The sequence below is a fragment of the Triticum aestivum genome, chromosome 5A (genome assembly GCF_018294505.1).
Source record: "Triticum aestivum cultivar Chinese Spring chromosome 5A, IWGSC CS RefSeq v2.1, whole genome shotgun sequence".
Lineage (NCBI taxonomy): Eukaryota > Viridiplantae > Streptophyta > Magnoliopsida > Poales > Poaceae > Triticum > Triticum aestivum.
In genome coordinates this window covers 482,564,697-482,588,015 of record NC_057806.1, presented here as the reverse complement: position 1 = coordinate 482,588,015, position 23,319 = coordinate 482,564,697, and the positions used below count along the sequence as shown (strand labels likewise).

Sequence of the window (23,319 nt, the reverse complement as noted above, 5' to 3'; positions counted from 1 at the left end):
TGAATCTGAACCATTCCTCGCTGAATATGAACTATTGTTATATTAGACTTATTTGCATATGAAGATGTTTCAACAATCAACAATAGTTCATATTTGTACATGTACTTCCTCCGTTCATAAATATAAGCCTTTTTAGAGATTCTAATATAGACTACATATGGAGCAAAATGAGTGAATCTACACTCTAAAATACGTTTGTATTCCTCCGTATGCAGTCCATATTCAAATCCCTAAAAAGACTTATATTTAGAAACGGAGGAAGTATGAATGATTTATGCTATTTTCTATCCGAATTTTGATAAATCTCGTTGTGTTTGATAGATTTTGCATCATGTTGAAATACGACTTGGAATGTAGGAGTATACAGATAGTGTCGGATGACCGGCTATACCATCCGATGCCGGTTTGCGGGTGAGGGTTGGAGACGCCCTCAGGCCAACTCCACCACGCGACCCCAAACGGACGTCCATTTTGTCCGGATTTTGTCTATTTGGGTAGCGATTTGGGGTCGTGTCCGGACGTGTCCTGGGATGCGGTGGCCGTGCGCCCACCGCGCGGACGCATCCTTTTGTCATATCCTGTCCGTCAGGGCCAAAAATGCCTAAATTTTCATCAAAACTAGTTTACAACCCAAATATTTGTCTGAAAATTAAAATAGTTTTACAACCCAATTGAAATTGTCTTTAATAAAATATTTTTACAACCAAATCGAAATTGTCTTGACTAAACATAAAATGGACCAATACATCTATTGGTTGCCAATGTGATCCCACACGTGCTCAACCAAGTCATTTTGAAGATTCAAATGAGAGTGCCAATCACGCATCTCACGATGGAATTGAGCAAACTGTTCAAATGTGGCCGGGTCTTGATGTAGGGGCTCAATATTTTCACCTTGATAGTCAAATCCTTGGTCGAAGATACTCTCATCACGCTCGTCCTCGACGATCATGTTGTGCATGATCACACAAGCAGTCATCACCTCCCAAAGCTTCCTTTCATCCCATGATAGTGTAGGGTTTCGAACGATACCTCACCGCGATTGAAGCACACCAAAAGTACGTTCCACATCCTTTCTAACACTCTCTTGCATTTGGCCAAATCTCTTTCTCTTCTCACCTTGGGGTTTCGAGATTGTCTTCACAAAAGTTGACCACTGAGGATATATACCATCTGCTAGATAGTATCCCTTGTTGTAATGGTGGCCGTTGCTCTCAAAGTTGACAGGTGGGGAGTGGCCTTCTGCAAACCTCGCGAAGACTGGAGAATGCTGCAGCACGTTGATATCATTGTGAGAACCTGCCATGCCGAAGAAAGAATGCCATATCCAAAGATCCTGTGATGCCACCGCTTCTAATATGACAGTGCACGCCTTGACATGCCCTTTGTACTGGCCCTGCCAAGGAAATGGACAGTTCTGCCACTCCCAGTGCATACAATCTATGCTGCTAAGCATGCCTGGAAAGCCTCTAGCTGCGTTGGTCGCCAACAATCTCTCTGTATCAGCGGCAGTTGGCTGCCTCAAGTACTCTGGGCCAAACACCTCGATCACAGCCTGGCAAAACTTGTACATTGACATCAGACATGTTGTCTCACTCATACGCACATACTCATCCACCAGATCGCCTGGAATTCCATATGCAAGCATGCGGATGGCCGCGGTGCATTTCTGGTAAGAGGAGAATCCAAGCTTGCCAAGGGCATCCGTCTTGCACTCGAAGTATGGGTCATGAGCAACCACTCCCTCTCGGATACGATTGAACACATGCCTTGCCATTCGAAAATGGCAACGGAATTTATTCGGCTTGAAGAGCGGGGTGTTGGCAAAGTAATCGGCATAGAGCAGGGCGTGCCCTCTCTCCCTGTTGCGGTTCAGGTTGGGAGCACGACCAGAGAGTGGCCCCCTGTACCGAGGAAGCTGCCGTTGAATGTGGTCGTGAACGACCAGTGCATCCACCACAATATCTTCATCATCCGACGACGAATCGTCCGATGAACAAAGAAAGTGATGGAAGAAAAACTCATCTCCACTGTCCATACCTTTGTGGGCAAAATGCCGAACACCCTGCGGGCGTGGTGGCGAAGATCACCTCGACGCACCAGGGATGGTTGCCGGCCGGCTACTGGCCGCTGTGGAGCTCTCGTCGGGAGCTGCCGAGGACGCCGTGCTGCGTCGCCGGCGGTCCTGTCCCCTCTGCGGCCGGCAAAGATGTCGACGGCCAAACCTCCGATCGACGGCCAAAACTACGGCCACAGCACGGGCGTGGTGGCAGCCATGTCGAGAAGTGGTTTGGTAGGGACGGCCGGAGGCTGCGCGGTGAGGAGGCGGCCGAAGAATAGCGGCGGCGGTGACGGTGGGGCGGGGCGAGAGAGAGAGGGTGGAAGCGTTTGGGAGCGAAGGGACTGCTAGTGTCCCCGACAGGCGGGGCAGGGGGGACAAGGGCGTGCGTCCAAGCCGTCCGCGCGCGTCCGTTTCACCCCAAACCGAGCGCAAGTTTGGGCCGGGATGGGTCGAAAACGGACGGAATCCGAACATTTGTCCGTTTGAGGCCGTGCGCTGGGGTGTGCTATTGGTCCGTTTTACCCCAAACGGACGGGGGTGGACGTGATAGGGTCGCGCGGTGGAGTTGGCCTCACAAGCCTCTGAGTTTTTTTTTCTCTCTCTTCACCTGGGCTGGATTTTTTCTCATTTGGACCAGGTCGCGTGCTTTATTTTCAGGCCGATCGGGCGTGAGTGCGTCACGCAGGCGGACGGAGAAGGCTAGTCAGCCCTCTAATCCCCCAACCCATCCGCCGCCGCCGGCGGCGACCACCACCGGAGCTCTCCAACCCCTACCGCCAGCCGCCCGTACCGGCCTCGATCTCTCCTCAGAGGTACTCCCCTTCCCCGCACCTTTGCTCTATCTCCCATCCCGAGTCCATGACCTAGCAGCACGGCGGCACGGTCTAAAGCTCCCCCGTAGCCTACACCGCGCCCCAGAGCTGCCGCCGTGCCCGCACCCTAGCGTCGCCGTCAACTGCCCCGACCCCGCCCCCCTCTCTCAGCACCCCCGGCTCTCACGCGCGCGTCCCTTTCCCGTCCTTCCCCGTCGGGAGATCGCGAGCCATTCGGCGTTCCCTTTCGCGGCATCGCCAGGCATTAGGTTTCGAGGTACGAGGTTGTTTTCATCCAGCGATTAGTTAAATCCCACCGGCCTTGGCAGCTTCCGGGCGCACACCCAACGCACCATCTAGATCCGCCCCTCTCTGGTGCGGAGATCTGCTTATTGTGTACAAATTTCCTTGACTGCTGTGGATACCGACAAACATTCAGCGTGTCGGGGGTATTCATGCGTGCGCGATGTGCATGCTTTTGTTGAACCTATTAAGACAGTGAAGCTCAAAACCCCACAATATAGTGAATTGAAGCCGCCTCTGGCGAGTCCGTCGGCGGGCACCGTTGCCGCCAAAACAAAGCCTTCCAGTCGCTGGAATCGTCGCCCCCGCTTCCCTCCTTTCCAGATCTGCCGCCTTGTTGTCATTGATCCGGGCGGTGGCCGGCTGGACAGGATGCAGCAGCGGGCGAAGGTACTGCATTGCCAGATCGGGCTCTAGCTATTGGTACATACGTAGTAGTGGAAAGTGTAATTGCGGCGAGTGCTTTGTGTTCTAACCTAGTCAGTTCGCTTAAGCCGCCCAGATTGTTTAACCTATATATAGTACACCAGTTGTTGAATCTGGATTTAGCCTGCATCTAAGGTGTTCCTGCTAAAGTAGGAGCAGTTTTGGCCATTGATTGAATGAATCGGACGGTGAGACATGAGCGAATCCCTGCAATGTGGGCTGTGTTTGTATTTCATCTGACGGCTTGCGTTCGCACAGAGCACTGGTCCCACATGCGGAAAAGGCAGTCGAAACGACTCACAAGCCTACACCACAATTGAACTGCACTACCGTGCTTCCTGCCCTGTTGGCCCATACAGAGTACTAGTGAATAGCTAAAATAAATAAAAGTGGTTAATGACAGTCAGCTACGATGCACCGGAGCACAATCTGCTGTCTTCGTGCATATAGCAGCAGTTCTGCGTTACACTTGGCTGGGTATTCATGCTACATTTTGAATCACGCCTACCGTACTTTGACATTCTACACTCATCCAATTCTTACGAAAGGAAGCAAAATTAGTATGGTCAATTAAAAAAGTTCCAGAAAAATTATATATATAATTGTTTCGAGTGTTGTAAATTCTTAAGCACTTTGCCCCTACGTGCTATGCACACACCATTTACTAGCCATCTTAGTAACACAGACATGACTTGGCAAAACGATGGATATATTTATGAATCCACTAGTTATAGAAGCAGCTACTAAGCGATATTGTAAATCTAAAACTCTAGCACTGGCATCACTGTTGGCCCTTTCCTCATGCGCACTTCTCATCCACATTCCTCTGGATTCCAGATTAGCATTTTATCAATTACATTCCCATCCATGGTTGCATCTGCAGAATCGACTCTCCAAACCATATATTTTATAGTTGCTACTACCGTCCTGACTTCCAAACTCCCACTCTGTATGCTCCTCCTTTAGCCTCACCTGACCCTGTTGTACTTGTTTCTAGCCAAACAAACGCCCCCACCATGGAAAGTGTCATTACAGATGCTTGGTCCTGAGGACTGGCGTGTGGGAGCATATGCATGTATACATGGACCAATCTACTAAAACAATCTGGTTTGTTAGTTGGAGTGATGCTTGTGTTGCTCTGCAGTGACCTGCACTGCAATTCAAGTTACTTTCATGTAGGTGTCTCTGACAACTGAAATTTCTTTTCTGTTACACCCACTGTGAAGTTATAGATGTTAACATGTTATAGTAAAATAGGACTTGTTGAAGGATGATTTGGAAGTGTGAAGAAAAATATCTGCAACTGACAGCCTGTTCATCTGTTGTAAAGGGAAACCAAGAAGATTGCAAATTTGTGTGCTAAGCTGAGGCTTAAAGTTACTGCATTATTGTTGAACTACTACCCCCAGTTCACAAATAAGGGGCGTTTTGGACATACCTTCAGTAAAAAAAAAAACTTTGACTGCCAGTTTGCTAATATCATTTTAAATATTGGGATTGAAAACTTGAAAAATCATATGTACTCCCTCCGTCCCATAATATAAGATGTTATTACAACCAATAGACTCATATATCAATTGTAATAACATCTTATATTATGGGATGGAGGGAGTATTGTTTTCCTTTGAAAAATGATAAGTATTTTTGGAACATGATGGTTTTCTTGGGTGTTATACGTACTACAGTATACAGTATAAATTAGACCAAACTTGGGTTAGCAAATGCACCTGAAGAAATTTTTATTGATTAGTAAACGATCATGTTTCACTTGGTTATCCGTTCTAAATTTGTGTGGGTTCGGAACAAGTCCATCTCTATCTGGTTTTTACGTTTCTATTGTATTACAGAAGTAAAAATTATCCGATCTCATGTGCAACATTCTCTGTTCACTCTATTGTTTACACTTGTCCAAAGGCTGAGCATGTAATTTGCACAATGATTGTAATATTTCATCCAAGTTACACTTACGTGATCATTATGTACTTGGGAGCCTCGTGGCTAATACTGGTATTATCACACATAGTTGGACAACGTTCAAAATTATTGTTGGAAGACAGAACAACTTCATTTTGTTTAGCTTTTTTGTGCAGTTAATTCGAGTTATCTTCTTGTTGATATCTATCAGTGGGCTGGGCATCTGCTTTCTATTAAATTTGCATCCACATCATATTTGTTACATCACGGAGTTCTTATGATTATGGATACCAACTGCAGGTACTTAGGCCCTAATAATTTGGAAGTTGTGCAGGCAATCTCTTGCAGAACCTATGGACAGTTCTAAATCTCCCCAACCATTGAAGAAGAGCCGTACTAGTTTGTCTGGTACAGACGGCCACCAATTTGAGAATGACGAGCTTCCGTCTGAAACTGCATCAGATAAAACGCCTGGTTTGAAGTTTGAAACAGTAGATAAAGTGCAAGATGAATTTGGAGAAGACAGTTCCCCATTGCAGCAATCAGCTGCTTCCAACGTGTCATACCGTGGATCGCCATGTATTGGGGCATTCACTATCCAATGTGCTAGGTGCTTCAAATGGAGACTTATTCCAACGAAAGAGAAGTATGAAGAAATACGCGAGCATATTATACAGGAACCTTTTGACTGCGAACGAGCCCGTGAATGGAAACCTGATGTAACATGCGATGATCAAGAAGATATTTCTCAGGATGGAAGCAGACTCTGGGCTATCGACAAACCCAATATTGCACAGCCTCCTGCTGGATGGGAAAGGCAGATTAGAATAAGAGGTGAAGGAGGCACCAAATTTGCTGATGTGTGAGTGATGCTTTTCTGTCACTGCCTTTATTTACTTGTCAGGCTATTTCTGCAAGTACATTGATTTTTTTTAATTGCCTGCCACTTTATCTCTATATGTTAAAATCAGTTTTTAATGCGCATGGAAATAACAGAAAATCAGCCAATTAACCCGCACATTCTACACCACACCTTTTCTAAGTTGCACACATAAACCATTTATGTCTCAGTTACGAAGAGTTCAAGTCGGGAATATAGAAACTACCAAGCATATCATGTTACTTTTTCCTAACGGTGATCTCCGAGTTGACCCCCCCTGAACTCCAGGGAAGTGAAGGGGACCTTTCCGCATCAAAATGTTAGATTGTTGTATGGATGCTTAGTTTGTGCTAGTTTATATCACACTAGTTGCTTAGTTACCCTTAGCATCTTTGGCGGTGCATAACTTGTATGAAAGAGCCAATTCTGCTGCTTCTTGTTACTTCGGATGAACCAAGGAAATATGGCCGTAAGCATGAGAGCCCATTTATTATCGACATGTTTCTGTAGTCGCCTTCTTGAGGCTGGGAATAATTAGTCTTCTATGTGTTGAGCCGCGGAGTACTGATTTTCTGCATCAGTGAATCATACCGCACATTTTTTCAGTTTTTGCCATCCCTTGAAGTTTTGCCAGCCCCTTGTAAGTTGGCCACTTGGCTAATAGTGCATTGGCATGGTCAGTCTAGGTTTCAGTGCTGTCCTGAACTCCTGATTCTATTCTGAAGCAAGTTCATAAAAGGATTAGTTTATGCTGACAGCCTATCAGTTTGACACTCCATGATGACATTTTGCGGTGTAAACATCTTTCTCGAGGAGATTTTTTCGCGTTGACATTGCTATCGATTATTGGAGAGGAGACCAATAACTTTAGTTGATCCGGCAGCATCACTAAAAACAACTGCTGATTGGATTCATGTATGGCGCATATGGAAATTAAGGCGACAGAAGGCGGTTGAAAACGTAGAATAGGTGGAAAGATCCACTTAGTTCTCATCACACAAGTAATATAGGCTGCAAAGATGAGAGGCTTTAGTTAACGGACATTTCATGTTGTTCCAGAACAGCATTCCATTTTCATTCAAATGGTATATTTTGGTGGTAAATTAAATCATCTACCTTCTGCTGAATTTAGCAAATGATAAGGGTTGCACAAATAAACTAATAAATCTACATGGTCATAATTTTGGACCCACCAAAATAGGTAGGGTAGATCTTCTCTTGTCCTCTTGATTAATGTGGAAATTTCTGGGCTTGCATTTTTAACATTCTTGTAATGATATACTCCCTCTGTAAACAAATGTAAGACATTTTAGGTCACTAAAGACTTAAAACGTCAGAGGGAGTAATAGACAATATCTGTCCTAAAAAACCTCATTTCATTATTGTAATGTAACATGTACCCTTGCTACAGCTGCTGTAATTACCGTAATGCCCTTTATCTTGGTTTCAGGTACTACACTTCTCCTACTTCGAGGAAGCTGAGATCACTGGTTGAAGTTGATCGGTACGTGATGCAAATTTACTCAAAATGTCCCTTTCAACATCAATCTTCATCTGTTGAGCTGTAATTTATTTCCTTAAATTTGTGTCTGAAGTCAAAACATGAAGTAGCACTTGTATTGCAAATCTTATGCTGCTTTCTTCTCCATATTTTATAACTGGACATTGCAATTAATAAGTACCTAGTTACTACTAACGGAGTACATCTAAATTGATAAAGAAGTATAATATCTATATATGCATATGAGTGGTACACGAGAACTGGGATTGCAAACTCCTGAACCATTTTTCATAAAATGGTATTCCATAGTGAACTAGAAACAGATTTTGCACATATGTGGGAAGCTATGCACATCATTCTGCTTTGTAGTCTGTCTTATGCGTGGGTCCCTATGAACACTTAACCGGAAACTTTAGGCAAATAATTAAGACCGCTACCATACCCCCTATGATGCACTTTAAGGCGCCTCTCTTTTATACGGCGTACGATAATGGGTTCCCTCTTATTTGTGCTGATACTAATGGGATCCCTCTTATAGCGTATAATATTGGACTAATGGATCCCTAGAAACTCAAAGGTTCAAATTTGTGCACGGGGACAGACTGAAAGTCGCCAATGATTGCATGGTGTCAAATTAGTTTTGTGTCATGCAAGTATGCAACATCGTGCAAAAGCTTACAAATTCAACTCAGGTGCATGGGCCGATGAGCGTGTGTGTGCTTGGCTGCTTGCCTATGAGGCTCTTGCAGCTTTAGGGTAGTGCTACAGAAGGGAATTGGATGAAAAACCTCCTATCTGATCCAACGGTGGATAAGGGTCTGTAGCTGACAACATGTGTGCATGGTCAATACTGCCTCTTTTGTTGTCTCTAAAATTGCTACGTGCGACTCATCTGTCTATGGTCTAAACTTTCTATGCCATACTTTGCAGGTACCTCCAAGAAAATCCAGAGTATGGTGCACAGGGTGTAACATTAGCTCAGTTTTCCTTCCAGATTCCTAGACCTCTGCGGCAGAACTATGTCAAAAAGCGCCCTAAGAACGCAAGTCCAAGTGATGAAGCAACAACTAAGCCTGTTCAACCAGTGGAAGGTGTGTACGCTGTGTAAATGAACTCATCATGATTTGTTAAAGCATAATATACTCCCTCCGTTCCTAAATATAAGTCTTTTTAGATATTTCAATAAGAGACTACATGCGGAGCAAAATGAGTGAATCTACACTCTAAAATATGTCTATATATATCCGTATGTTCTTTGTATTGGAATCTCTAAAAAGACTTATATTTGGAAACGGAGGGAGTACTATATAAAGTTTTTCTTACTGCTTTGCTAGATTATATCTTTGTCGTAAATGGTAGTCATGAATTATGATTATCCATCCAAGTATTCCAACTATAACGTGAGAACTCAAAACTATTTTCCTTTAATCTGCTTGAGAAGTATTGGCTAGTACACATGGTCAAGACACTAGTTGAACCATACTGCTTGGCACATGTATTCCTTCATTGATTCGTGAAATTGGTAACGGTTGCTTGGTGCATTTTATCAGGTGCTTTTCAAAACCAATTTGGTTAAGTGCAGACCATCTCATGTTTGTGTTTTTCTCCCAGTTAACCCCATATCCTGGGCTGCTCCTCTTGCAAGTGAGGCTAAGGCAAGAGAACCAGCATCTCATGCCGACGAAAAGCCAGTTGGATCAGCAGATGTGGAGCTGGTCCGGAAGAGGAAAGCAGAACCAGGAGAGGCAAATGCTAACAATCACGTGTCTGATGGGCCGGAAACCAAGGTAGAGGATGCTCAGAATGGAGATGCTACCACCACTGCCTGAAAAGCTGCAGTCTGACGTACCCAGTGCTCCGCATCGATGATTTCCTCGACTCTCTATATTCCTTCTCCATTGTATGCGGGAGCCGGTTTTTTCTGTAATGCGAGTCCGTATTGGCCTTATATGTGTACCAAGGCACGAACCTTCGAGGTCGACCCAAAATTCGACGATTTGGGACAGCAAGTTGACTGAATGTTGTAGTATCGGAGAAGCCCTGTCGAACCCTTTCGGAGCATGTATGTTCCGCTATGCTTATGTAGGAGACCTTGTCATGCAAGATTAGATGCGTTTTATTTTCTCCTTTGTAAGATACAGAAATGTCGGTAGGGGACTATTGTGTTGTGCTGTATGTCGGAGTCGACTCATCTATTATCTATCGAGACATGACAGTTGTAGCAGTGGCGGTGCGTTATTCTCCGAGCTCGTCATGCTCATCTAGCATGCCATATAGGATTTGCCTGCATGATCCATGCCTTTCCACAAGGAAACGAAATTTCCACATCTATGCATGAACAACACTAGTACTCCCCCATTCCTAAATCTGAGCCTTCTTATAGATTCCAATACAGACTGCATTCGGAGCAAAATGAGTGAATCTATACTCTAAAATACGTCTATATACATCCGTTTGTAGTCCATAGTAAAATCTCTAAAAGGTCTTGTATTTAGAAATGAAGGGAGTATGATTCTAAACCCTAGAACTTCGATATCTATACATGAACAACACCAGTATCATTTATAGCAAAATTTCGTCAAGCTTCTCTAGCTTTTTCAGGCATGTAAAACACAATGATTCTGCCGCAAAACACAGCGTTTTCCTAGGTTCAAAACAACGGCTGTTAATAGATTGGCCCTTTCCTTCCTTGGATCACGTTTGCTAAAAGATGGCCCCTCACAAATGGCTCAATCAAGCAACACCTTGGTCAGGTCAGACTGGCATTTATACATGGATAAATCAAGCAATACCTTACTCAGGTGGAACATATACAGAAAGTTGAGCAGAGTCATGGTAGGATATGTCGCCTATGTTCAGTTCGAATTCTCCTCTTTAGACATATGTGTGACACAAAAAAATGAAACAAAACAACTGAAAATGGACACCGTGGTACACACCCAGGCCACAGTTTCCCCAATTCACATACAGAGCCCTACCCAAAATGGCACCAAAGCTCACACACTGAAGTATGTATCAGCAGCTCAGCATAGCTCGGGGAGCAGGCAATGGCGTGGCAAGAATATCTGAACATGCATACAAACATGGTGCGTGCTAGCCCGACGGCTTCTGGCCGCCGGTGGGCTGCTGCTCGTCGTCCTTCTTGGGGGCGGGGTTGAAGGGGGCCTGCTCGGCGCAGTCGAGGTTGAGGCCGGAGCGCTCCCGGCCGAAGCCCATGAGGTCGAGGTAGTACTGGTAGTGGGAGATGATGACGTTCATCTCGTCGATGAAGCCCCGGCCGCAGATGGACTCGCCGTAGAGGAGGTTCATGGTGGCGCCGAAGCCCGGGAGGCGCTTGCTGAGCGTGTCGTTCTTGGTGGGCTTCCACACCCCCGTGAAGGCCTCGTGCGCCGACGGCTGCTTCTTCTTGATGGGCGTCATCCACCGCCACATGGCCGCCGCGAACGCCAGCGTCGCGTTCTGCTCCAGCAGCTCCGGGTGGTGCAGCAGGTCCACCTTCAGCCCGTCCCCCGCCGCGCCGTAGTTGAAGTTCCTGTCCACTCGGATGGATCAATTAAGGTATGGTTCGCAAGAACTGCCATGAATGGCTGCGATTGATGAACTGAATGGTTTGAGCTTACCAGTAGACCGGGATGGCGCCGCGGCCGTAGTACTCGGCGCCCTTGACGCAGGGCCACTGCGTGTAGGAGTCGTCGCAGTAGCCCTGGTCGGGGCTCATCTCGTGGTTGTAGCACAGCCCCCACGCCGTCGGACCGCCGGTGGCCACGCCGTATCCACCTGCAAGAAGACCCAATCAGTCGGCCTCCTGGATCTAATCGAAGCAGGGGAAGCAACAGGAAGCAGAGCAAAAGCAGCAATCCGTCGGAATCGAGCCACCGCCACCGGAGAGGAGGAGGAAGAAGAAGATGAGGAAGAAGAAGAAGAACAAGCACTACATACATGAGGTCTTTGCGCCGACGTGGCCGAGGAAGGCGCAGAGCTCCATCATCTGCATGTCGATGCCGCCGGTGGTGCAGAAGCCCTGGTTCTCGAAGAGCGAGGCGGCGGTGATGAAGGCCTGGTAGTCCCAGAAGCCGACGGCCTTGGCGACGGGGAAGTTGCGCTTTGCGAAGAGGTTCTCGAACTGGTACACCTTGAAGAAGTCGGTGATGGTCTGGTTGCAGCAGTACTTGGTGCCGGAGCACTCCCACCCCTTGTTGCACACCTTCTCCTGCGACTCCTTGAGCTTCACCTTCCACGTCCCCGCCGTCAGGATCAGCGCCAGCGTGCCGCCGATCAGCACCGCCGCCGCCCCCAGCAGCAGCACCGTCACCACGATCTTGTTCCGCGTCTTCCGCTTCATCTTCTTGCTCTTCTTGCTCTCCCCCCTCCGGCGGTCAGAGCAGCTCAGCTCAGCTCAGCTCCGGCGGTCCGAGCAGCTCAGCTCAGCTCAGCTCGATCTGGATCTCGCTTCTTCTCGGGAGCTCGGGAGATCGATCTGGGCTGCCCCCGTCTGGTGTGATCTGGATCTTTGGGGAATGCGGTAGCTGGTGGCGGGGATCTGGTGAGGAGATAAAAATGGGAGTGGGGATGAAAGCGAAGTGGCAACCGCGCGTGCGACCGGGGGAAGAGAGGAGTGGTGTCGGTGGCGGGAGGGTCGGCTGTCAAGACGAGGGAGGAAGACGGGACGAGCTGCAAGACAGCTGGTTCGGTAGGTAACACGTTACCGTTAATGATTTTCCCGGTAAATTCCGTCTTCCTTTTTTTTTTAAGCTGAAACTCCGTGTTTCTTATACTATAATAACAAACAAGTGGAAATTCAGCAAGTTCCACCGACGGTTTACACACTTGCACCTAGGGCATTTCCATGAAAAGCCCCAAATACATCCCCATTTGTCTTAAATTTTTTACGAGAAACGACATTTGTACTATTACTCAACACATGAAGATTACAACCATGGCGGCATAAGTCTCTGACGTTATCCGGTCTGCAAACCGCAGTCCGTATATGTATTCTTCCAAAGTTTGACATAAAATGGCTTACTTAGTTTTGATTGTCGAATATGAGCACTACAAGCACAACTAACCTTTGTATGTACCTTGATTTCATATACCAAGAACGCATAAGGCAAGCGAACGTCCTCAACACTCATTGTCATATTCCCAACCTCCAAGCAATCATCGGTTTCGATATGGAATCGGGAGAGTGTTTATCCCTCTGCAATAGTCGATAGCTTAGCCTCCAGCGGGTCGCTACAAGAGAACATGTGGCGGCATGAGTAGAAAATGATGTTATATATGTGATCACGGAGGACCATGTCTGTTCTTGTTATTTCTTCACAGAAAGACCCGCATGTATTTAATTTGGCCTAGACAAAGTCAAAAGGCTCCTAGGGTATAACGTATATGTTCATGCTTCTGTTGTCACATATGAAGGTCAACCTTAGAGGGGCCTCGATGAATAGCGCAACTTTGCCTTTTAAAGCGTCTCGTGCTGGTATATGAGGAATACCCTCAAAAGGTTATAGGTAACTAGAGAGTAACCTTAGTCCCTCGATTTGGTTTGTGTGTGTGGGCCACTTTTTTTAGGGGGGTGGGGGGAATTGCCGTGGACAACTTCATAATTAACTAAAAGGAAAACACAATTCAATGGAACCTCTGAGGACCTCCCAATTTGTTCAAAAGTGCCCACCTCATTATTTCTCACCCAAAAATTGAGGCAGGGGACTCTCCACATGTTGTATAACACGCAAGTGCGAGCCATCCCTTCTAATGTACTAATGCACTAGCTCGTCAACAAGCTCTGTCTTGCAAATATCAAGGAAAAAAAATCAAAATATATGCATAATGCACACCAATGATGCCAATTTTTTTCAATCCAGTTTTGGTCATAGATTGTGAGACAAAAAAGGATAAACCAGATAGTGAATATTACCAATTTAAATTTACAATGATCCATTTGCTGTCAGATTTTTCTGTTCATGTTGCATTTCGAGCCATAGACCGAATTTGGATTCGAAATTCGAGACATGGTAGATGTATGCTGTACTGATGTTTTCAACTTTTTTTTAGTTCCGTTAAAGATGCTAATCAGTCAGCTAGTGCATGAATAGAACTCATGTCCTCATGTATGGTAATATATGCGAGATGCATATACATGTCCGATCGCTGCAGAGTTGTCGTGCAATTCATGTGGCGTCCCAGTGTCGCGAACAGGGTCGTATGGTGGTGGCTCACAGCTCACGCAGACGGAATAAAGTAGAAGATGGTTGGTGTAGGGAGGATTACTTAATCTGTGCTCCCAACAACCAAAAAATATCAGCTGGTGTTGGCAGCATATGCTGGTTTGTGAGAACGATGGGGAGAAGCTTCATTGGCACACAGCAAGCCCACGGAAGGAAGTGAGTGGATCCGACCATGCGAGCTCGGAATTCTGAGATTGAGATAACATTGCTTGGTTTTAGCTTGATCCTCACTAACAATAAGGGCTTATTTATTTATTTGCTTGATCCTCACTAACAATAAGGGCTTATTTAAAGAACACCAAGTGGTCATCTTGGTAAGCTATCAACACAAATTTGCAATCAATGATAGTTTAAATAATACAAGAGGTAATAAAAATTACAACCAGGTACGTGGACCACCTAGCGACAACTACAAGCATTGAATTGAGCTGAAGGCACGCCTTCGTCATCTATTTGATGTGGCAAAATGGATGATAATGAAGACATTTGGACCATATTACTTCGTGCCACACGTGTGTCACTTCATTTGGGTTTAAAATCACTGTCTTGTGTGACAGATTGTTTCACTACTGTAACTGCCCTGCGAGACAGATCAATTCCCAGCTGTAAGAGCATCTCTAGCAGACCCTATAAAATTGTGACCTGCATAAGAGATCAAAAAACTCAAATAACTTTTATGGATAAAAAGAGATATAACTGATCATAAACTCAAAGTTCATCGGATCCCAACAAACACACCACAAAAGAATTACATCATATGGATCTTCAAGAGACCATTGTATCGAGAATCAAACAAGAGAGATGAAACCATCTAGCTACTAACTACAGACCCGAAGGTCTACACAGAACTATTCATGCATCATCGGAGAGGCACCAATGGAAGTGGTGAACCCCTCCATGATGGTGTCTAGATTGGATCTGGTGGTTCTGGACTCTGCGGCGGCTGAAATTGATTTTCATCGACCTCCCCTAGGGTTTCTGGAATATTAGGGTATTTACAGAGCAAAGAGGCTATTCGGGAGTCACCCGAGGTGGGCACAACCTACCAGGGCGCACCTGGGCCCCCAGGCGCGCCCTGGTGGGTTGTGCTCCCCTCAGAGCTCCACCTGGGCCCCCAGGCGCGCCCTGGTGGGTTGTGCTCCCCTCGAAGCACCCCCAGGCGCTTCTCCGACCCATTGGATGTCTTCTGGTCCAAAAAAATCCACAAAAAGTTTCACTGCATTTGGAGTCCATTTGATATTGATTACCCGCGATGTAAAAAGCATGCAAAAAATAGCAACTGGCATTTGGCACTATGTCAATAGGTTAGTACCAAAAAACAATATAAAATGACTATAAAATGATTATAAAACATCCAATAATGATAATATAACAGCATGGAACAATCAAAAATTATAGATACGTTGGAGACGTATCAGCATCCCCAAGTTTAATTCATGCTCGTCCTCGAGTAGGTAAATGATAAAAACAATTTTTTTAATGTGGAATGTTGCCTAACATGTCATCTCATATTCTTTTCTTTATAGCATGGACATTTGGACTTTTATATCATTCAAAGCAATAGTCCAGTTTTGACATGATAACTTAAATACTCAAGCGAACCAACAAGCAACTATGTTTTTCAAAATATGAACGTTAAAATAAGCTATCCCTAGCCCATCATGCTCAATCATTGATCCACTCATGAAACACACTTGCATATTAACTATACCCAATGCTCAAGTACGATCATAGTGCCTCCTAGTTGGTGCTTTATAACAGAAGGTGGAGACTCAAATTCAAAAGAAAAATTGCATAAAGTAAAAGAAAGGCCCTTCGCAGAGGGAAGTAGGGATTTGTAGAGGTGCCAGAGCTCAAAGCAAAAATTCAGAGATAAAAACATTTTGAGAAGCATAATTTTCCCACCAACGAAAACAACTTAGAGTTCCCAACACTTTCCCTGCTAGATATATCATAGGCGGTTCCCAAACAGAAATTAAAGTTTATTCCTTTTTCCACCATACTTTCACTTTCCATGGCTAACCGTATCCACAGGTGCCTTCCATACCAACACTTTCTAAGGAATTTATTATTTGACAACATAAAGTAAATTCATTTTTCATTTCGGGACTGGGCATCCCTAATACCTTTGCCTTACTCACGTGCAATGACAAGTGAATAAACACTCATCATGAGAATAACACATCTAGCATGAAAAATACTAGCCACTCCTCACCGCCTCACGAGCGGTACGAGCACAGAAAAGAGAAATTTATTTTGAATATTAGAGATGGCACATACAAATTTGCTTAGAACGGCAAAAGAATACCACATGTAGGTAGATATAGTGGACTCATGTGGCAAAATTGGTTTAAAGGGTTTTGGATGCACAAGTAGTGATCATACTTAGTGCAAAATGAAGGCTAGCAAAAGATTGAGAAGCGACGAACCAAGAAACGAATAATCTCATAAGCGAGTGATAACCCATAAGTATAGGGGATCACAACAATTTTCGAGGGTAGAGTATTCAACCCAAATTTATTGATTCGACATAAGGGGAGCCAAAGAATATTCTCAAGAATTAGCAGCTGAGTTGTCAATTCAACCACACCTGGAAACTTAATATCTGCAGCAAGGTATTTAGTAGCAAAGTAATATGATAGTAGTGGTAACGGTAGCAAAAGCAATATTTTTGGTTTTATAGTGATTGTAACAGTAGCAACGGAAAAGTAAATAAGCGAAGAACAATATATGAAAAGCTCGTAGGCAATGGATCAGTGACGGATGATTATGTCGGATGCGATTCCTCATGCAATAGTTATAACATAGGGTGACACAGAACTAGCTCCAGTTCATCAATATAATGTAGGCATGTATTCCGAATATAGTCATACGTGCTTATGGAAAAGAACTTGCATGACATCTTTTGTCCTACCCTCCCGTGGCAGCGGGGTCCTATTGGAAACTAAGGGATATTAATGCCTCCTTTTAATAGAGTATCGAACCAAAGCATTAACACATAGTGAATACATGAACTCCTCAAACTACGATCATCACCGGTAAGTATCCCGATTATTGTCACTTCGGGGTTAACGGATCATAACACATAATAGGTGACTATAGACTTGCAAGATAGGATCAAGAACTCACATATATTCATGAAAACATAATAGGTTCAGATCTGAAATCATGGCACTCGGGCCCTAGTGACAAGCATTAAGCATAGCAAAATCAAAGCAACATCAATCTCAGAACATAGTGGATACTAGGGATCAAACCCTAACAAAACTAACTCGATTACATGATAAATCTCATCCAACCCATCACCGTCCAGCAAGCCTACGATGAAATTAGTCACGCACGGCGGTGAGCATCATGAAATTGGTGATGGAGGAAGGTTGATGATGACGATGGCGACGAATTCCCCTCTCCGGAGCCCCGAACGGACTCCAGACCAGCCCTCCCGAGAGAGTTTAGGGCTTGGCGGCGGCTCCATATCGTAAAACGCGATGAATCCTTCTCTCCGAATTTTTTCTCCCCGAAAGTTAATATATGGAGTTGGAGTTGAGGTCAGTGGAGCGTCAGGGGGCCCACGAGGCAGGGGGCGCGCCCAGGGGGTAGGCACGCTCCCACCCTCGTGCACAGGGTGTGGGCCCCCTGACATGGATTCTTTCGCCAGTATTTTTTTATATATTCCAAAAATAATCTCCATTGATTTTCAAGTCATTCCGAGAACTTTTATTTCTGCACAAAAATAACACCATGGCAATTCTGCTGAGAACAACGTCAGTCCGGGTTAGTTCCATTCAAATCATGCAAGTTAGAGTCCAAAATAAGGGCAACAGTGTTTGGAAAAGTAGATACGTTGGAGACGTATCAACTCCCCCGAGCTTAAACCTTTGCTTGTCCTCAAGCAATTCAGTTGATAAACTGAAAGTGATAAAGAAAAACTTTTACAAACTCTATTTGCTCTTGTTGTAGTAAATATGTAAAGCTAGCATTAAGTTTTCAGCAAAGATTATGAACTAAATGCTGGGGAACATAGCAGAAATTCAAAATTTTCTACGCATCACCAAGATCAATCTATGGAGTAATCTAGCAACGAGGGGAAGGAGAGTGCATCTACATACCCTTGTAGATCGCTAAGCGGAAGCGTTCAAGTGAACGGGGTTGATGGAGTCGTACTCGTCGTGATCCAAATCACCGATGATCCTAGTGCCGAACGGACGGCACCTCCGTGTTCAACACACGTACAGCCCGGTGACGTCTCCTACGCCTTGATCCAGCAAGGGGAGAAGGAGAGGTTGGGGAAGACTCCATCCAGCAGCAGCACGATGGCGTGGTGGTGGTGGAGGAGCGCGGGACTCCAGCAGGGCTTCGCCAAGCACTACGAGAGACGAGAAGGGAGAGGGGTAGGGCTGCGCCAACAGGGAGAGCAAATCACATGTGTTGGGCAGCCCCAAACCTCAAGTATATATAGGAGGAGGGGAGGGGCTGCGCCCCCACCTAGGGTTCCCTCCCTAGGGGTGGCGGCAGCCCCCAGATCCCATCTGGGAGGCAGCCAAGGGGGAGAGAGAGGGGGGCGCACCTAGGGTGGGCCTTAGGGCCCATCTGCGCCTAGGGTTTGCCCCCTCTCCTCTTGAGGACGCCTTGGGACTTGGTGGGAGGCGCCCCAGCCCACATAGGGGCTGGTCCCTTCCCACTTATGGTCCACGCAAGCCTCCGGGGCTGGTGGCCCCTCCCGGTGGACCCCCGGACCCCTCCGGTGGTCCCGGTACACTACCGGTGATGCCCAAAACACTTCCGGTGGCCAAAACCATACTTCCTATATATCAATCTTTACCTCCGGACCATTTCGGAACTCCTCGTGATGTCCGGGATCTCATCCGGGACTCCGAACAACATTCGGTAACCGCGTACATACTTTCCCTATAACCCTAGCGTCATCGAACCTTAAGTGTGTAGACCCTACGGGTTCGGGAAACATGCAGACATGACCGAGACAACTCTCCGATCAATAACCAACAGCGGGATCTGGATACCCATGTTGGCTCCCACATGCTCCACGATGATCTCATCGGATGAACCACGATGTCAAGGACTTAATCAATCCCGTATACAATTCCCTTTGTCTAGCGGTACAATACTTGCCCGAGATTCGATCGTCGGTATCCCGATACTTGGTTCAATCTCGTTACCGGCAAGTCTCTTTTACTCATTCCGTAACACATCATCCCGTGATCAACTCCTTGATCACATTGTGCACATTATGATGATGTCCTACCGAGTGGGCCCAGAGATACCTCTCCGTTTACACGGAGTGACAAATCCCAGTCTCAATTCGTGCCAACCCAACAGACACTTTCGGAGATACCTGTAATGTACCTTTATAGCCACCCAGTTACGTTGTGACGTTTGGCACACCCAAAGCACTCCTACGGTATCCGGGAGTTGCACAATCTCATAGTCTAAGGAAATGATACTTGATATTAGAAAAGCTTTAGCATGCGAACTACATGATCTTGTGCTAGGCTTAGGATTGGGTCTTGTCCATCACATCATTCTCCTAATGATGTGATCCCGTTATCAACGACATCCAATGTCCATGGTCAGGAAACCGTAACCATCTATTGATCAACGAGCTAGTCAACTAGAGGCTTACTAGGGACATGGTGTCGTCTATGTATCCACACATGTATCTGAGTTTCCTATCAATACAATTCTAGCATGGATAACAAACGATTATCATGAACAAGGAAATATAATAATAACCAATTTATTATTGCCTCTAGGGCATATTTCCAACAGTCTCCCACTTGCACTAGAGTCAATAATCCAGTTCACATCGATATGTGATTAACACTCAAGGTCACATCCCCATGTGACTAACACCCAAAGAGTTCTGGGTTTGATCATGTTATGCTTGTGAGAGAGGTTTCAGTCAACGGGTCTGCAACATTCAGATCCGTATGTACTTCGCAAATTTCTATGTCATCTTGTAGATCTACTACACTACATTTGGAGCCATTTCAAATAACTGTTCTACTTGGAGCTATTCTAAATTGTTGCTCCATTATAGTATCCAGTATCTCTACTCAGAGCTATCCAGATAGGCGTTAAGCTTGCATCGACGTAACTCTTTACGTCGAACTCTTTATCACCTCCATAACCGAGAAACATATCCTTATTCCTCTAAGGATAATTTACTTGAAACGGCAGGTAGATACCGTATATAGGAAGGTATGGTGGACTCATATAGAATAACTTTTGGGGTTTATGGAGTTGGATGCACAAGCAGTATTCCCACTTAGTACAAGTGAAGGCTAGAAAGAGACTGGGAAGCGACCAGCTAGAGAGCGACAACAGTCATGAACATGCACTAAATTAATCAACACTGAATGGAAGCATGAGTAGGATATAATTCACCATGAACATAAATATCGTGGAGGCTATGTTGATTTTGTTTCAACTACATGCGTGAACATGTGCCAAGTCAAGGCACTCGAATCGTTGAAAGGAGGATACCACCCTATCATACCACATCACAACCATTTTAATAGCATGTTGGCACGCAAGGTAAACCATTATAAACTCCTAGCAAATTAAGCATGGCATAAGCAACTATAATCTCTAATTTTCATTGCAAACATGTTTCATTTATAATAGGCTGAATCAGGAACGATCAACTAATCATATTTACAAAAACAAGAGAGGTCGAGTTCATACCAACTTTTCTCATCTCAATCAATTCATCATATATCGTCATTATTGCCTTTCACTTGCACAACCAAATAGTGTGGATAATAATAATAGTGCACGTGCATTGGACTAAGATGGAATCTGCAAGCATTCAATTCAAGGGAGAAGACAAGGTAATATGGGCTCTTTGTTAGATCAACAATAATGCATATAAGAGCCGCTCAACATTTTCATTAAGGTCTTCTCCTCTCGACCCCCAAAGAACAAGAAAAGAAATAAAACTATTTACATGGGAAATCTCCCAACAAGCAAAAGAAGAACGAGAAATCTTTTTTGGGTTTTGTTTTTAATTACTACTACTACATGCATGGAAAGTAAACTAGCTAAAATCTACGACTATTTTTTTTGGTTTTTATTAAGGTTTTTCAAACACACAAGAAGAAAGCTTGAAAATAAAATAAACTATCATGGATGATACAATGAAAAAGTATGAGCACCGACAACTGAAATGAGTGTGTAAACATGAATGTAATGTCGGTGAGAAATACGTACTCCCCCAAGCTTAGGCTTTTGGCCTAAGTTGGTCTATGCCCATGGATCAAAACTGCCCTCTTCGGTGTACTGAGGAGGGTCTTTGGGGTGCCACTGGTTGGCGATCTCCTCCGGATCCCACTGATAAACAGACTGACAGTGAGGATCAGATAATGGCTCCGGCTCTGGAGCTGATGTCAGGCTTTGGTATGCCTGAAAGGCCTCCAACAAAATAAGGTATGTGCCTGAAAATATGTCAAACAGAGAGGGAGCAGGAAAGGTAATAGTCTCAACGTGTTTCTTATCAAACACCAGTCTATAGTTAAGCATCTTCTTCTTATTCTTAACAATAAAATCAGGTGCTACCATGCTCTTATAATCTAGAAAAATATGCGGCAACAACTTTTCCTCTTTCTCATAATGCCTAATAGGTATGTTAAAGTGTGCAGCAAGGCGCGAGAGGAAGATGCCTCCTAAGACGGGGCCCTTTGTACGGTTCAGATTTAACCGTTTAGCAACAATAGCGCCTAAACTGAAAGTGGTATCACGAAACAAAGCATGGCGCAAAATAACAATATCAGGTGCACTAAGATTTCCACAGTTCCCGCGACCAATTAAGCATCTACTAGCAAATATTGCAAAGTAACGTAGAACAGGAAAATGTATGCTAGTGATTCTTGCATCAGAAACTTTCCTTGTTTTCCCTACAGCAATTGTACCAATAAATCCCTCCACATCATTACAATGTGGTTCCTCTATGCTGCCCTCAAAGGGTATCCTACAAACACGGCAAAAATCATAAAGTGACATCTCCTTATGCTCGTCATATAAATAAAACTCCACCGAAGGTGGTGATCTCCTAGCATGGAAATGAAAATTTTGCACAAAAATATTGGTGAGTAAGAGATACTGTTCGCGCTGGTCGTGGTGGAAGTCGGTGAGGCCTGCATTCTCAGCCAAATAATAAAAATCTTCATAAATCCCGACTTCTCTCAAGAACTCATCACAAGGCCATTCACCTGGCCAAACCTCCGCAGTACGAGGGAGATTATACTTGGGCTTCTTATTCTCTTCACTTGGCTTATCCTTGGAGCTTTGGCTCGATGAGCCCCTCAAAAATCTCTTCATCTTTTCCTAAAAATTTCTGAATTTTTTTGTAACTTAAAATAAAAGTGAACCAAACTCAACAAAATTGATAGAAACTACTCCTACAAGTGCCTAGAGGCTATATCATGCATTAAAACTACTTTTGACCACATAAATTTGACATGCAAGCTCAAGAACAGGGTCACCTAAGCAGCAAAAATTTGCAATAAATAAAGCACTAGAACAAAAACTAATTGGACCATTGGAGGAGTCACATACCGAAGAACAATCCCCCAAAGCAGTTTTGTGAATGGAGCTTTGAGCAAGGAGATCGAAAATGGCAGCAAGACGAGCTAGAACACGAGTTTGAGCTGGTGGATGATTTTTTCTAGAGGAAGACAAAGTGTGTGGGTGCAAGGATAAATGTAGGGGACCCACGTGGGGTCAACAAGGCAGGGGGCGCGCCCTCCACCCTCATGGGCACATGGTGAGGCTCCCTAGTGTGTTCTCAGTGCCAATAATTCTTAAATATTCTGGAAAAAAAATCATATTTCATTTTTAGGGCATTTGGAGAACTTTTATTTTCAGGGTATTTTTCATTGCATGGATAATTCAGAAAACAGACAGAAAATATTATTTTTACTTTATTTAATATAAATAACATAAAGTAAAAAGAGGGTATAGAAAGTTGTGCTTTCTAACTTCATCCATCTCATGCTCATCAAAAGGAATCCACTAACAAGGCTCATCAAGTCTTGTTAACAAACTCATTCCGAATTGCATGAAACCGGGGAAATTTCGAATAGCACTAGGTTACCTCAATGGGGATATGCACGTCCCCAATGATAAGAATATCATATTTCTTCTTGACAGTAGGGAGAGGAAATTCAAAACCTCTAATA

General features: G+C 44.7%; 2 protein-coding genes across 4 annotated transcripts; one reads left to right on the top strand and one right to left on the bottom strand.

Moving 5' to 3' along the window:
* The first annotated feature begins 2,667 nt into the window (after positions 1-2,667).
* Positions 2,668-10,122, top strand: LOC100049043 (methyl-CpG-binding domain-containing protein 2). 3 transcript variants are annotated; one of them, XM_044525984.1, is made up of 5 exons: positions 2,668-2,874; positions 5,852-6,379; positions 7,848-7,901; positions 8,829-8,989; positions 9,510-10,122. In XM_044525984.1, the coding sequence occupies exons 2-5, from the start codon at positions 5,871-5,873 to the stop codon at positions 9,725-9,727; spliced, it is 942 nt and encodes a 313-aa protein (XP_044381919.1). In that variant the 5' UTR covers positions 2,668-2,874; positions 5,852-5,870; the 3' UTR covers positions 9,728-10,122. The 3 variants fall into 3 exon arrangements, with proteins under 3 accessions (XP_044381919.1, XP_044381918.1, XP_044381920.1); XM_044525983.1 differs by having other exon boundaries at positions 2,689-2,874; positions 5,818-6,379; XM_044525985.1 differs by having other exon boundaries at positions 2,705-2,874; positions 5,844-6,379.
* A 609-nt stretch (positions 10,123-10,731) lies between these two features.
* On the bottom strand, positions 10,732-12,573 carry LOC123104220 (chitinase-like protein 1). Its single transcript, XM_044525982.1, has 3 exons — positions 11,838-12,573; positions 11,519-11,675; positions 10,732-11,430 (listed from the first exon to the last, which is right to left on the bottom strand). The coding sequence occupies exons 1-3, from the start codon at positions 12,238-12,240 to the stop codon at positions 10,992-10,994; spliced, it is 999 nt and encodes a 332-aa protein (XP_044381917.1). The 5' UTR covers positions 12,241-12,573; the 3' UTR covers positions 10,732-10,991.
* Between the last annotated feature and the right edge of the window lie 10,746 nt (positions 12,574-23,319).